At 55.7% G+C, this 15,618-nt stretch overlaps 1 protein-coding gene across 4 annotated transcripts in view; it reads left to right on the forward strand.

The window, feature by feature from the left end:
* The first annotated feature begins 318 nt into the window (after nt 1-318).
* BBS12 (Bardet-Biedl syndrome 12) overlaps nt 319-15,618 on the forward strand; it is a 32,011-nt gene continuing 16,711 nt past the window's right edge. For 2 of the 4 annotated variants that reach the window (XR_008390258.1, XR_005080236.2), the window contains exons 1-2: nt 319-1,210; nt 3,315-3,373. Coding sequence is in view for 2 of the 4 variants with exons in the window: in XM_037129835.2 (XP_036985730.2) it covers nt 5,002-7,131 (2,130 nt within the window). In the remaining 2 variants the exon portion in view is untranslated. Of the gene's footprint in view, nt 1,211-2,223; nt 2,524-3,314; nt 3,374-4,736; nt 9,588-15,618 lie in introns of those variants that run through there. The other 2 variants (XM_037129835.2, XM_037129836.2) reach the window with 2 other exon arrangements.

The raw sequence follows: 15,618 nt of genomic DNA on the forward strand, positions 1-15,618 counted from the left end.
GGGATGTGCTTGATGGGGACATGATAACCCTTTTCCACCTTCCTGCCTATATCACAGGTTAAAAGCTCCCCCAGGTGTCTGAGTAAGAATACAGGTGGGGCTACTTCTCGTGTCCAGGGAAAGCCGAGGTCGTCCTCCTGCTCTTCACCATTTTCCACTGGCAGGCGAGGCCCGAGTGGCTCCGGGGCCTCTTCTGCAGCCTCCTTTGGGCACAGCGTCGTCCCCAGCCACGGGGTGAGAAGCAGCGGTGGCAGAGGCAGCGGCCCGACTCCGCCTCCCGCGCCCCCGGTGGCCAGCACACGGTGGCCAGTACACGGTCATGCGCGCTAATGGGCGCGGAGGCGGCCGCGTCTCGGTCCCCGGGCAGCCGGTACACGGCGGAGCAGCTTCGGGATCTCCAGCTTCCCGGCAGTACAGAGCTCGTCGGCTCCTCCTAGGGGCCCTGGCCCTCCAGAAGTGCCAGCATTTTATTTTTCGCGTTGTTCCCCTTTCCAGCCAAAGCGAGGTTTCCGTTTCCAACAGGGAACCTATCTTAGGGTGGAGGCGCGACCAGTGGACCTAGCTGTGGAGGGGAAAGGAGCTGGAGAACCGCTCTTCCGTCCCTGGCGTCGCGCACAGCGCGCTTATGCAGCAACAAGAGGAGGTGTGACTAAAGACCCTCGAAGACCAGGAAAAGAGGCGAGTAATATGTGGCACGATCTAAACAACATTCCTTCCGTGCTCTAGGGAGGAGCCTCAGGTCCAGCCCCAGCCGGAGGTCACGGCCGCGCACTCACCGTGGTGCCCACTGGCGCCCACCGGCCTCCTTCGCTCGCCTAGCAGCCCAGCTCTAAGTAACCTTTTCCGCTCCCAAGCCGTTGCTAAGGCCGCCGTAGCCGACCTTCCTCCGCAGGCGTGTCGCTACTGATTGACAGTCACTTTACCCAGTGGTCAGAAAAGAAGGTCCTAAGGCCCGCCCTCCCCTCGCTATTGACCAATAGCTTGATGCTTTGCCTTTCCCAACTACCATTTAGCGGAACTTTCCTTCTGGTTTCCTAGCAACCAGGCCCAGCCGCGGGCCCGCGCGGCCCCTTTCGCATTTGCGCAAATTGCGTGCGGGGACGAGGGGTGTTTGCGGCCTCGCGCTAGGGTGTCCCTGTGACTCCCAGACCCTGTCTGACGGTGGGAAGCCGCCTGGGGAGCCCGCCGAGGGGCTGGAGAACAGAGCGAGGTTAGTAGCGGAGTGCTTCCAGCGACTGCTCGGTCTTTGGTGGGGTCGGGGAAGCCCTTGTTTGTTTGTCTTAGGCTCCGACCCCGGAAAGGGTGAGAATGGAGGACCCACCGGGCCTGGGGCACACTGTCCAGCTTTGGCTCCCCTCCGGCGCGTTGGGCAGAGGCGGAGGGGCCGCGCCGCTGGGCCGTCCTCGGCCTCCGCGGTGCCTGGGGCCGGATCATTGACCCCTTGCCTCCTCCCTCGTTCGTGGGGGTTCGGCGCGGTGCGGGGGCGCGGACGCGGTGGGTCTCCCTGCCTGGGACGGAGGGTTACTTGAGTTGTGTGTATCTGCTGAGGAGGACTTCGGCTCCACCCATGAGCGCACCCAAACGGCTGCTCACACACGCTCACCCCCAGCCATCCCATTGGCCGAACCTACGGAGATCCAACCACATCCCACCTGGATCCACAGTCTCCATCCTCAGTCTCGGGAGTGGAATACAGGTGGCCTGATAAGCCGACTGACTCAGTAACGGCCGAGCTTCAGATGTCCATGTACCTTTAGTATATATACATTTTGCCAGCATAAAAGACTGGCAGTAAGCTGCTGTCCGTGGAAAACTGCTGGCGCGTGGCAGAATTCCATCAGATTGCAACGGGTCAATGCCAGGAAAAGCCGCTGGCCGAGCTTTTCGTCTTTGAAAGGATCCATTTCACAACCCCCTTCACCGACTTTGCCTTTGTTCGCTCAGCTTCGCAGAAGAGGAGGGATTCTTGTTTGAGTTTTTATTTTATGTTAATTATAGCAAGTTGCAGTTTCTTCAAAGTAATAATTTAGAAGTTCTACATTTAGGAATGCTGAGACTTTTTTTTTAAAGTAACAAACTTGGGATGGATTCTGCAAATGCTGAAATAGATCTTGTGAATATTTTGATATCAATTTTTGCTTGTAGATTAGTTAAAATAATTTAATGTCTCCTTTAGGAAACCTTTTTTTTTCACATAAATTAAATATAGACTAAGTTTTAATAGCCTTTTTTCTCTAAAATGCTTTCCTTTTGCTCTAAATTCTGTATGATTTTCCCACTCACATCTTGGAATTTAAACATAGTACAGAAAGGAAACCATAAACAGAGACTGTGACACCCGGAAAAAAAAAGGCACATCCATATGCTATCTCTCCAAAGAAATACACAAGTGGCCAAAAGTCACCGGAAAAGATGTTTAAAAGCATTAGTCATGAGGAGAATGTGAGCCAAAGCCACAGTGAAATACCACTGTAAACCCATCAGGAGGTCTAATATTAAAACAAAACAAACACACAAAAAAAGGTAAGTTCTGGTAAACAGGGTTGAGTGGTGCCCCCCTACACACACACACAAATTTCTGTCCATGCAGAATCTCAGGAAGTGGTTTTATTTGGAAACAGGGTCTTTGTAGATACAATTACTTAAACTGAGGTCACATCGGGTTAAGGTGCCTCAAACCCAGTGACTGTTGTCCTTGTAAGGGGGCCGCATGGACAAGAGGCAGAAATTGGAGTTATGCTGCCAAAAGCCCGACACCCCTGGGAGTGACTAGAAGCTGGAACAGTCAGACAAGATCCTTCCCTAGCCTCTTGGGAAGGAACAAATACCTTGATTCAGCTGCCATAGGAAACAGTATGGCATTCTCAGAAAGTTCCCTTTGCACCTACCCCATGAGCGCTCCTGGTGTGCAACCAGAGGAATTGAGTGGAATTGTCTTCTCAAATACTTGTGCACAAATGTTCACATTGCACTACTGACAATAACCAGAAGGCCCACGGAGGGTTGGATAAAGCTGGGTAAAGGCAGTGGTGGCGCAGCGCTGCAGACCCACTGAGTGCCACCGAATTGCCCACTTGAAGTGGTTGCGTTTGTTATGTGACTTTCACCTCCACTTTTAGGAAGAATGAACTTTGCTTTTAGAAGCAATATAAAAGGATGTCTTTTATACTCAGTGGCAGGCAATACTTTTAACATTAGAACCCAGAAAACGATAACCGTAAAAGAAAAGAAAAAGGGACTGGGGAACTAGGTTGCTAGGCAGCTCTGAGACCATTTGACTCCAACCAGCATGGTGTTTTTCTGTGTATTTTCAGCTGCCCCCAGGTCCCCATGGAGTAGAGTTGGATATCTTCGAGATCAGTGGCTTTGCAAGGTGAGTAAGATGACCTACAAGAGGGACCAGGGCTTTGAGGGTGATGGCGGTAACTGATGACTGGGAGCAAAACTGAGTTAGCCCTGAATTAGCAGCATAGGGAGAGAGCGGGAGGACCACAGAGGTGCAGGGCCCCGTGGCTGTGAGTGGGGATGGGTCAGGGTTATTGGTGTTGTAGTTGTCCTTCGATGCTGCCTAGGGGGAGGCCTGCGTGGGTCAGGAGTAATTTTTATTCCACAAAAGAACTTGAACGTGAGTTCAAAGAGTCTGTTACATGTTTTCCTGGAGTGTACTAGTGGCTTTTCTCCTAGGTCCCTGGCAGCCACAGGAAACTTCTCTGGAGGAGGGGCTGGGTTCCCACCCTTGCTGGTTGCAGGGCGTCTGGAGCCTCCGTGCTGGCTCCTCAGCTGCTGGGGTGAATCGGGGGCCATGGCGCCGGCGCTGGAGGACAGGGAGACTCGGGGAGTCGTGTGCTCTTTGGTAGTGTGGATTTAAAAGATGGCGATAAAGGTAGTACTCGGAGAATTAGACTGTGTTAGAGGGAGAAGTTTGTGTTGCCTGCAGTTTTCAGCTCCCGCACCTTAACTGAGGGCTCCGACCTAGGAGGCAGCTTCCCACCTAAGTGATGTTAAAGCCTTTTAGCTTTAAAAAGCTGAAGTCTTTCTCTCGGAACTTCTTCCCCTTAGTGTTAGATGTTAATTTTGAAAATTATGTGGGAAAAGTCGAATTGCTCTCGAACTTCCTTTAAATATTGCTGTTTTTCCTTCCGATACTCTAATCAGTGACCAAATCCATCCTCTCCTCTCCATCCCTCCGCACCCTTCTCATCCAGTAACTAGGGGTACTCTTCAGGGCCGTACCCCCCTTTTCAGCCCTGGCCCAGTGGTGCTGGGCCCCAGTGTGGGCAGCAGCGGCAGTAGCAGGAGGAGGGCTTGGGAAGCACGCACCCTGCGCCAGGCACTGTTGGGAGCACAGCACTCCCTCCTCCTCCTAATGATGCCGGGCAGTACAGTCGGTGGGGGCTCTGGGGCTCGGGCAGAGTAGTTAGGAAGATCTCCGGAGGCTGGAGAGCTGAGCTGAGACCCCGGGCTTCTGGATTTGGGGTGCACGCTCACCCACTGGGTCCAGCTGTTTCTTAACCTCCTAAAGCCCTTCCGTGTTCCTGGTGTTCCCGGTGCAGCGGCCGGGTTGCTAGAGCTCTACTGCCCTGTGGGCCGCAAGCCCTCGCCTCCTCCAGAGCTCTGTCTCCCGCAGTTCCCACGCTCTTTACATGCCCTAAAACTCGACTGCTTGTTGTTTGATGCCAGCACTCCATAATTTTCACACACGTGTGCCACCTCCTTCAACGTGCCGACTTTTTCAGATGGTTCTTCGAAACTGGTTTCCAGCATCGCCTTCTCCTGGAGACCGTGCCTGCGGCTTGCTGGATCCCGCAGCCCCCCGCCCGGTGGAATGAAGGGTCCTCTCCCAGCACACACACCTTCACCGCCACCCGGTGGAGTGTAAGGGAAGCTGCACAATTCAGAAACTCCACAGAGTCCCCAACTGTGCCTCACTGCTCCTCATCGGCATTCCCGACCGTGACCCGCCCTCTGTAACGTCCCAGGTGTTCATTTCATTTGCAGGCGATGGCTCGCCGGGGGGGAAACAGGAGGAGGCACCTGGGACTCCAGCAGCTCGCCTCCGTTGCACGCACGGGGAGGACTCTCCTGGGCCCAGTGAAGTTGCCCAAGTTCGTTGTGGACGCAGAGGGTCGCGAGAGTGTGTTGGTCAGCTCCACAGTCAGGCTGCTGGAAAGGCTGGACCTGCCCCACGCGGTGGGGCAGCTCCTCGGGGAGGCCGTTCGAGCGCAGAATGACGCGCACGGGACTGGGGCCAGCACCCTCCTGTCTCTGGCCGGGGCGTGGAGCAGCGCGGCTGCCGAGTGCCTTCACCTGGGGGTGCCCGTGCCGGCCATCGCGTCGGGAATGTCCGAGGGCCTGGCCGCCTGCATGGAGGAGGTGGTCGCCCTTCAGGTCCCCCTCCACACTGTCTGCGACCGGACAGACGGCGCACAGATGGCTTCTGGACCCGGACCATCGGGTGTTGCAGTGGGACCCTTCCAGCAGACCCCTTCAGAGGCCGATTTGATGCCAAAGGAGCGTGGTCTCCACGATGCTGCCTCTCGGTCGTGGACTATTTCCAGTTTTTCTGGGTCACCCGTTAAATCAGCTACACTTTTCGGACCTCGGGCTGCGGGTGGAACAGATGCCGACAGGTCGCAAACTCCTCAGACTCTGAGAACAAGCCTGCCCGCAGCCCCACACTACGGCAAGCCCGTGCTGACCCACAGCAGGCACTGCGGTCGGGCCGAGGGTGCCCACGGGCAGGCGAGCAGACCAGGTCGCGTCTCAGAGCAACGTGCCGGGGCTCCCTACGCCCACGGGTGCAAAGACCTGGTCGACCTGGCAGCGGGTCTGAGCCACGGCGACGCCAGCAGCATGACATTGGCGGAGGCGGCCTTGCGGCTGCAGCGCCAGCAGGCGAGCGTGCGCGGGGGTGGCCGGGCGGTGCCGCTCACGTTTGACGTCTCCAGAGTCCTCACGTGCCGTTTACCAGGTTTACCGGAGGCTGCTTCCTGTGTCTGCGCGGGCTTCGTCACCGCTGCCTCGGCAGCTGGGACCCCAGTGCCCGAGGACGTGCATGACCGGCCTCTGCGCGTGGTCCTCATCGAGGGGGACCTCACAGAGAACTACCGCCACCTGGGGTTTAACAAGCCCGCGCGGGTGCAGGTGGCCTCGGACAGCGCGGAGGCGCTCCACCCGGACGGCGCGGAGGAGGCGTGGGTGGGCCGCGTGTTGCAGGTGTTGGCGCGGCTCCGCGTGCGCCTGGTCCTGGTGCAGGGAAGCGTGTCGGAGCGGCTCCTCGGAAGGTGCGCCCGCAGTGAGCGGCTGGTGATTGCGGGGGTGGATGGCAGGGTGCTACAGGCCTTCGCGGAGGCGTCGGGGGCCGTGCTGGTGGCCTATGTCTCCCAGGTGAATGAGGACGCCGTGGGCAGTGGGGTCTGCGTGGCCTTCTGGAGCGGCCCTCCCGGGGGCGCTGGCGACGGGGTTGGCAGACGGGCGATCATGTTGAAGGCAGAAGGGGTGAATTTGGTCACGGCGGTGCTCGCTGGCCCGGGGGCTGCCCAGGTACAAACCCAGGAAGACAGGTTCTGGGCCTGTGCCCACCGTCTGCACTGCGCCCTGAAAGAGCGAACGGTCTTCCTGGGAGGGGGTGCCGTGGAGTTTTTGTGTCTCGGCCACCTCCAGGTTCTCGCGGAGCAGCCTGTGACCGAAGGAGACCACGTCCATTCGGGGGGCCTGCCGACGGCTGCCTCCTGCCCGGCGCTCCACAGACCAACGGTGCTTCGCGGCCTGGCGAGCGGGTGGCGCGAGTACCTGTCGGCCCTGGCGCGGAACGCTGCCGGTCACTCTTCAGAATTCGAAGCTGGGGCCTTCATTCAGCAGCACGTGCAGAGCGCAGCGGCCTCCGGCTCCCCTGCGTCCTACGTCCTGAACGAATACAGTAAACTGAGCAGTGGGATTTTTAACCCAGGCCCTTCCCGGAACCGGGAAGACGGTCCCCGGGTGTACGACACCGTGACACCGAAGGTGGAGGCCTGGCGCCGAGCCCTGGACCTCGTGCTGCTGGTGCTGCAGACGGACAGCGAGATCGTCACTGGGCCAGGCCGCGCGCAGGTGCGGTCGCAGGAGGCGGAGGGCTTTCTGTTTTTGTAGCGCTATCCGCCAAGTCTTCGGGAAAGGGTTTTCGTAGTGTGGCCTGCTGATAACGAGTCTCCTAGTGGCCTAGTCGCCGTGCCTCACGTGCCAGCTGCTGCAGAGAAGAAAGTGATCAATGCCTGTCAGTTACTGTACGAGGACCTGGGCGTGGGGACGTCACCGCTTTCACAGTGTGCAGGGCCCAGCGGAGCATTCCTTCCCTGTCAGGTCCTGCAGCACAGCAGGAGCCTGGTCAGGGACCCGGGGAAGACCGGGCAGGTCCTCGTGCATGGTGGCCCCAGGAGGTGTGCCGTGTGCCCAGGGCCATCCCAGCAGCCTCCCCCAACAGTGCGCTCTCGCCCGACTGACACCCATGGTGGCCAGACTTGGCGTCGGTGAGTGCGCCAGCGACGGCGGCTCGGACCAGGCCGCCAGCCAGGGAGTTCCGTCCATGCCAGGTCCCTGCTGTCTTTCCGCATTAGCGGAGGCCGCCCACACCAACAGCAGGAGGAAGCCAGTGCGCAGTGCCGGCCTCAACCCCGTCCTCCACGGTCGGGAACTTAGTCGGCTGTACTTTCCAAGGACCCTTCGGTCTCTTTGTTGGAATGTAGTCTGAGAGCAGTTGTGCACTAGGATCCCTGACGGGCGTTGGGACAGACCTGCTGATCTTGGGTGTCGTTGACACAAAGCTCCAGGACAGCAGCCGCTGTCCCGGGTGGAGACAGCGCCCCTTTTCCCTCCTTCCAGCTATGGCCCCAGCAGGCTCGGCCCCTGCTACAGGACTTGCTGTGAAACCTGATTTGAGCACCTTTACATGGGTTTGATTAAGTCACGGGTAGTGCCACCAACCAGCTGCAGCCTCTGTTGTCCCACGTGGCGAAACCCGAGGGGACACAGACGTGTGACGGGATGCAACTCGGTTGTCCTCGTGCTGGGGTGAAAGACGTGGATTTCGGTTCCACGTTTGTCCTAAACGTGATCACATGACCTCCTTCCCCAGGTCCTCACCCCAGTTACGAATGCCGTCTTTGTTCAGAGTTAACAACAGTAGTGTCAAGTGTTGAGCAGTGTTTGAAAATAAAGTATATTCCTTTACTAGAGTAGATACGGACACTTTTACTCTCCTGTATGCTGTTACCACTTAGTTTTTGTTAAAATACTGCACGGTCGTGTGTGCTTCTGACATTAACGTAGATCGTTGGTCTCCTCACTTCGTATGGTAGGTTCTATTTTCTGTGAAGTCGGAATTTGCATTATTCAGTGAAATCTCGCACCTTTGACCCAGGAGCGTTGGTACAATGCAGATGTTGTGAATCCTGACTCAGCTCACGCGAGCGCCCACTTCCTCTCACGGCCGAGTCACAAACGCAGATGCGACACTCGCATCCGGTTCAGGCAGCAGGTCCGTGAGTTCGGTCCACACACGGTCACTCCCCTGAGACAGGCAACCCTCTGTCGTCCCTGAGGCAGGTGACCCTCTGTCGTCCTTGCAGGTGTCTGTAGGCTTTCGAAGCTGTGGTTGTGAAAAGCCTCCATTTGGTGACCACCAGGCACGCGGCCCCGAGAGACCCTGGGCCACTCTGACCCCAGGGCCCCCCACCCCCCAAACTAAATAGAGCTGGAAACTGCCCCCGAACGCACATGAGTAATTAATGGCTTTGAAAGGGGGCAGCGGGCGGTGATGCTGAGACTTGTAACCAAGTAGCATTCTACTTGAGTGGCACCCCCGCGACAGTGAAACACTTTCCAGTGACCCACTGTCTCTGTTACCCCATGAAATAAGTTCTCACCTGTGGCGCCTTGGCAGTGTGTCTCTGTGGCGCTTTTCGACAGCAAAGGTGTTTCTTTAGACGAGGGGCTGTGCCCGCCCCCAGCTGACTCCCCGGCGAGGGAGTCCCCGTCTGGGTGGCCGCAGGCCTTGGCCCGAGCATCTGCAGGGGCCTCCCTCCCCGGACCCCAGACCAGTCTGGATAAGCCCTCACTTTGCATCTGACAATGTCACCGACCAACCTTATTTCATGTTCTGGCACCTTCTTCTAAACACTTTTAATTCCGTATCTCCACCCGGCCAGGCCCCAATCTTTTTCACTTTTTTCTCTTTAACTGTGGAGGCCTCTTCCTCTCACCCTATTCACACCTCCGTCCTGGGGTTTTGCACATGCACAGAAACGCCCGCCCATCTTTTACTGCTTCTTGTTGCTCTCCCATGTGCGTGGACACAGGAACGTTCTCTGCCGTCCGTGGTCGGGGTCACACCAACCACGCTGCCGTGGAGCCTGCGTCCGTCGGGCGATGCGTGAGGAAACCGCCCCAGAGTCTCGAATAGAGTTCAGTAAGGCATCTCTGGAAGCAGCACATCCTTCCAGCACACGCACCCGCCGCGGGCTACTTCGCCCGCCTGGCAGGCGCCGGGTTCGTGCCGGGTCCGTGCCGGGGTGGGCGCTGCCACCCACGGGCTGCAGCCCACGAGCCTGTAGCTGCGTCTTCCTGTTGCTCATCACTCTGTCCCTTGGGTGAAACTTCCACGGATATTGAGTCAGCAGCTAGGTGGGCATTTTAGCTTTTCTAAGATATTTTTGTCAAATTCTTCTTCCAAAGTGTCTGCAGATGAAAGTGTCGTTTCTACAGCCATGTTCCACACTGGATATTGGGAAGTTTGTCTGGAATTTGGGTGAAATTGTGACCTCCCCTTCATAAACCTTCCTTCACTAGTGAGGAATAGAGGGGCAGTAATATTTCTTTACGTTTTTAAATATTTGACATTTCTATGTTTCCTTCCTTTGGTGTTATGTTTAGAAAGGTCTTCCGGACCCAGGATTACATGTCTAGTTACTTTATGGTCTTATTCATCCTTCACATTTAAATATTTAGTCCCTCTGGAATTTATCTGCGTGGGCAGCACAGCCTCAAAAAGAGCCTTTTCCGAACGGTCGTCCACTCGTCCAAGGTCACGCTGGGCCTTCGCTGCCTCTCAGTCACTTCTTAGCGATGAAGAGCAAATGCCGACAGAGAAGACGTTCTCGGCGCTGAGAAGCATTTTCGTGCCTTTGTAATGATGGACTCATACCGGTCAGTGTTGTCATTCCTGTCTGCTGCGTAGCAGCGTGTTCTACCGAAGAAAGAATGCAGGAGAAACCTGTCACCCTGACAGTGAGGATGGCGGAGGCAGCGTCTCTGTAGCATCGTCTCAGACGAGACTGAGAGCCCCTCTCCCAGGGAAGCGCTTCAAAACCCGCAAGAGGGTCGGAGTTTGCTGGAAAACCTTAAAGATTTCTTCCTCTTAACCTGTAGGTGGCAAACTTCCACTCCCACGCTCTTAAACATTCCACCTGCCAGCTTCAAGCTGGCAGAGTGAATTGAAAGGTGAGGTGAGTTTAGTTTGGGGGAGCCCAAAAGAGGGCAGGGGAAGTGCAGGTCCGCTCCCCTCACGCCAGTGTGGGTTTGGAAGTGGTCGCCCGGGACCTGGGCCGGAGTCCCTTCTCTGCCGCGCCGTGACTCCGGAAGGTGACCCGAGGTCTCGGCCCCCACCTTGAAGTCAAAGTGGAAGGAAGCCCCCTCCCAGCTCTGAAGCTTCTGATTCTTGTAACCAGTTTAAATCCCCGACAGATTGTGAGCGATAGTGAAACTCTCTTGAAAGGGGGCAAAAATAATAAAAAATTGCTTCTTAAAAGAGTCTAATGATAAGGCCAGACTAAAATCCATTGCAAAAACTTTAATATGCGATGTTCATAATGTTGGGGTTTCAAAATTGGCCACTTAATGGATTCAGACCTTGGCGATGACTTATTTTTCTGCCAACCGAGGGGCTCGGCAGAGAATGACCTGCCTTCTGCAGCGATAAGAATTCCCTCAGGTCTGTTGTCATTGCAGCCACAGCAATAGGTTACAGTGCATTCAAATAAGTCGGCAGGAAACGAGGACACGGAATACAAAACCCAGAGGAGCCGGAGTGACACGGGTGGGAGGTAACTAACAGAAGAGCTGGTGGACACAGGGCACATCTGTTCACACCAGAGACTGCAAACAGGTCACGTGACCGGGAGCGCACTGAGGGGCCTGCTCTGAGAAGCGTGCCGTCTGCGGTATGTGAACGTGTGCCCCCTGGGTGGCACTGGGGGTCTCCCGAACTCGGGTGAGCCTGACCCCCATCTCAGACCCGATGACCTGGGAGTCACAAGGCCTCCAAACGTGCCTGGGCTTCCCTTGGCCGCCGGCTTGAGTGCGCTCTGCTTTTGCCTTCCTCTCCCCACCCCGGGTGCCCATAGCTCCCCCACCCACTCGCACGCAGCTCTGCCTGGGTCTATAAAAGAGCTTCGTTTGAGGTCCGAGACTCTGCAGAGAGGGCAGGTGTCCACACGCAGGGCCGACCTCTCCCCATGTCCCCACTGCCCTGCCCGCCTGCCTCTCAGCTCCCTCTTCCTGCGTCATCCGTCATCAGTATGGTTGTCCCCAGTCGACTCCCCCTACACGTCCCCCCTCGGTGGCGGCAAACCCCTGGATTCCGAAAGGGGCAGCTCCTCCTGAGAGCCATATTAGTACATAAAACTTTCTCCGTCTAATTTGATCGGTAAGGTTGGCATTTACGTTCCACCGGGAAAGGAGGCAGAGTTTGCACGCAGAGACGTGATAACTGCGCTCTGCTCCTGACGCAGGACACAGTGAGGCGGCCTGAAAGCAGTGTTGCGGGTGAGTCCCGGCAGAAACTGGCTGAAAGGTGGAACTCGGGGCCCTGGGACCCAGCCGGAGAGGATGCAGGCAAGTCCAGCTGTGACTCGTCCTGTGGGGAGGTGCAACAGCGTCATAAGAATGGAAGCCAACGAGTATCCCCCACTGCCAGCGTTTGGGCAAACAGTTCGGACTGCGGTGGTGGAATGAGGTTTGCGCTGCAGTTAAAAAATGTCAAGTATGCATTTTACTTTCACATGCAAACAAGTTTATAACAGTGATGAAATCAAAAACAGAGCTTGAGATAATATTATGGCTGTGTAAAAACAGCAAAGACTGAAAGCCAGAGGAAGGTGAATCATTGTGATCTTCCCACTTTGTGATGTCGCGGCTTTTAGAAATGACAATACTAATTAGTGATAATTATTCTATCTTCTATTGTTACATCTCTTTTGTAGTAAGACCAGTTATTCGCGTCCATTTGAGCTGATTCTAATGTCAGTTGGAACCACCTCCCAAAGATTTTCTTCCTGTTAGAATTGCTGTGTGTCAGATTTTCCGAAGGCGCCGATTGAACCTAGGACCTAGGGACAATTGGGTCGCCTTTAAGAGTTCAGTATCGCGTGACATTCTGAGAAGGCTGATCAGGTTCTCGAAACACCAAGTCTAGTAGTCTGAGAGCGTCACAGCCCACAGGGGCAGAGGGGACACAATGACTGAGAGTTTTGGGGTCCTGGACATCGGGTGAAAACTAAGGAAATCTGAGTCAAGTATGGACTCCAGGTAATAATTATGTGTCAGTATTGGCTTATTAATTGTAACTTACCTTCTAAACAGAAGACAGTAATGGAAACTAGCTGTGAGGTATTCGCTGAGCCATTTTCACAACTTTTTCTGTACCTAAAGTTGAACTTTTATCTGAAAATTCTACTAGCGTACTCAGACAACTGAAACACCATCTCACGTACTGAACTAACGCACTAGATAACCGAACCGCGCTTGCTGTCGGCGCCCAGCTGATGAGGTGGAAACCGGCAGGTCACGTCTGTGACCGTGCGGCAGGTCACTCGCAGGAGACAGCCCTCCGCACGCACTGGGCGGGACCGTGGTTGGGAACCCGGGTGGGCTGGGCACCGAGCGGAATGCGCCCCGCACCGCCGCGCGTCTCCAGCCACATCACCGCCTCGCGTAGCGGGGAAGGACATCTGCTCTGGACGACACGGAGGTTTCCTTTTCTCGTCTTGGCCAAATGCGCCTGTGCATCCATCCGGCGCTGTGGTTGGGGATCTCTGAGTCTGGACAACACGGGGTCTGGTTTGTGTCGGAAAAGGAGACCCGTTTCCCGGCGTTAACCGCAGAGCAGGGGGCGGGACAGGCGCCTCCCGGTGGGTGGGTTTCCACTCTGGCCTGATGTCAAACGTAAAGGAGGCAGATGTAATACATTTTCCTCCGCATCACACTAATTAAACAAACACTTCGTTTCTTGTTAATGTATTAAAACGTTTTAAGGCAGCATTTGTGTTTTCTGTTTAAAAGCAATGCAAACCTCTGTTGATGAAGCCAGTTATTTTCTTAGAAGTAATGATTGGTTTCCTACAGTGTTGCTGAAACTGCCGTGTGAGAAGCACTCGGGCCACCTGTCAAAATGCAGATTCCAGGACCCTCCACCGCAGGCCCACGAGCGAGGTGGGGGGGCACCCGCGGGCCCAGGAGGCGCTGCCTTCGCGTGCGCCCCCTGCTGGCTGGGCGCAGTCTCCGACCGGTGAGCTGTGCTCAGTCCTGGCTGCTCAGCCTCGTCAGCACTGGTGATGCCCGACTGTCATATGCTCACCTGGGTGGGGCTGACACATCACTGTTTTTAACGCACCCTGGTTGGAACTGGAATTATCATCGAAACCACTGGCATCGTGCGTGGAACCAAAATTAATTAGGAAAACCTGCACTTTACTTCTTAGGCTCTGGTCAAAGAACACAGGCTGCGGACACAGCCCAGGAATTTCTCGAGCAGGTGCTGAGCAAAAAAGCCAGGAAGCACAGAGGGCGCTCCGATGGCACCGACCGCTGCTGGTCCAGGGTGTCCGGGGCACCGTGTGGGGACGGGACTGCCTGGAACGAGGTAAAGCTGGTGGCTGCCGGACGCAGAGAACGCAGCAAAAACCACGGAGGCCGACGTGGGGGGTTGCGTGTTGTGTGAAGTACGTCTCAGGTTGGAGGCGCTCCTGCAGCAGAAAGAGCGTGCGGTGCGATCATTTTGGGTACATTCGAGAAACAGACCTGTCCGAACCTGTTTCGGGGCGGGGGGGGGGGGCAGGCAGCAGGGCAGGCGCACCGGGACACCGACGGGGAGGGCGGGGGGTGCGGCAGGGCTCTTGTTCCCGCCCCCGGTGGCGGCTGCAGGGGCCAGCTCCCCTGGCGGTCATTAAATTTTGAGCTGTAGGCAGATGGTTTGTGCTTCGGAAAAACAGTTATCAAGAGAAGATGAAAGGATGTTCGGGCTCCTGCCTTTGGGAATACAGGAAAGAATCTGTCCTCACCTGTAATGAGAACAACTCCGATGAGTCATCAAGGTGATGGTCAGGGTCACAGGACCCCGGGGGTGTTTACCAGAGGTGCCCACAGAGATGCCGCCTTCCATAGGATCAGTCCTGTTCTGAGATGCTGCCTTGCGCTTGTCGGCCAGATAATATTCTGACAATTCAGTTCTTTGGGACCACCTGTAATTTATAATTACTTTTTATTCTGGGAAGTAAAAAGTTAGGCAAAACAACAAGAACAACAAAACAACCTCAAATTCCCCTATCGGGACACTTGCCAAAGAGTATTAGCCAATCATGTATTTTTAGTTGTAGCAACCATTCTGTGCGTGTTTCACTGACCATCCACCTCAATGTGCCGAGGTCAGTCCAACTTCCTTCTGTGTTGTGGCTGGTCACTTTCTCCTAGTCGCTGCCGCTCCCCGGAACGTCCTGGACTAGAAAGCTTCCCGTGCTTATGGCCTCTCCAAGCTCCATGAGTTTGATCATTTCCCACTTTCTTCCTTCACAGGCTCCAGGATTTCATCACTTTATTACTCTTTGATTTCTGCAGAACTATTCATATTTTTAAGACCTTTGGTTTCCAGAAATGACTGCAATACTGTAAGGTTCTGGAAAACCCACTTCCTTCTGCGATGGCGTTCGTGTGCTGACGCAGTGCCCGTGAACCCTGACCCGGCGTTTCCATGGCCGACTCTGTGGAAGCGAGTCAGTGTAGCGTCACTGCGGATTCCGAGGTCCCGCGCGTGGGCCCGTCATTCCCTGTGAGGTCTGCCGAGCATTACAGAGCCGCTCCTCACTCCATTGCCCACTGTGGGCTCTGCTGCGTGTTCTTGCGTCAGAGGTTTGTTTATTTTACAGAGAAAACCAACAACATTTCAATTTGCTTTGTTCCTAATAGCTAGGAAGGCTATTTTTAGATTCTCTGCTCCAGTCGCCTCATTTTATGGACGAGGAGACTGAGGTCCAGAGAGGCCAGAGCGGTCCAACCCACGCTCGCACCGCCCAGGTGTGTTCACCGTGCCCCCAGCTGTGTGGACAGGAGCTGCACCTGCAGGCACATCTGTGCCGACAGCTACTCACGCAGACAGCGATAGGGTAACAACGAACAAAATCAGCGCCCACCACGTCCCGGCACCGTTCTCAGTCCTCCAACGTTAACAGTAGGGGCAGGTCGTGGTCCCCACCGTACAGGTCGGATTCCGAGGCCCCGGGGGGTCACGCAGCGGGTAGGTGACAACACTGAGATTTGACTTAGAAAACCTACCTTCCCTACAAGAGCGCGCTGCACTGCGGTGGATCCGTG

This window comes from Artibeus jamaicensis, unplaced genomic scaffold (genome assembly GCF_021234435.1).
Source record: "Artibeus jamaicensis isolate MK-2021 breed Jamaican fruit bat unplaced genomic scaffold, CSHL_Jam_final scaffold_537, whole genome shotgun sequence".
Lineage (NCBI taxonomy): Eukaryota > Metazoa > Chordata > Mammalia > Chiroptera > Phyllostomidae > Artibeus > Artibeus jamaicensis.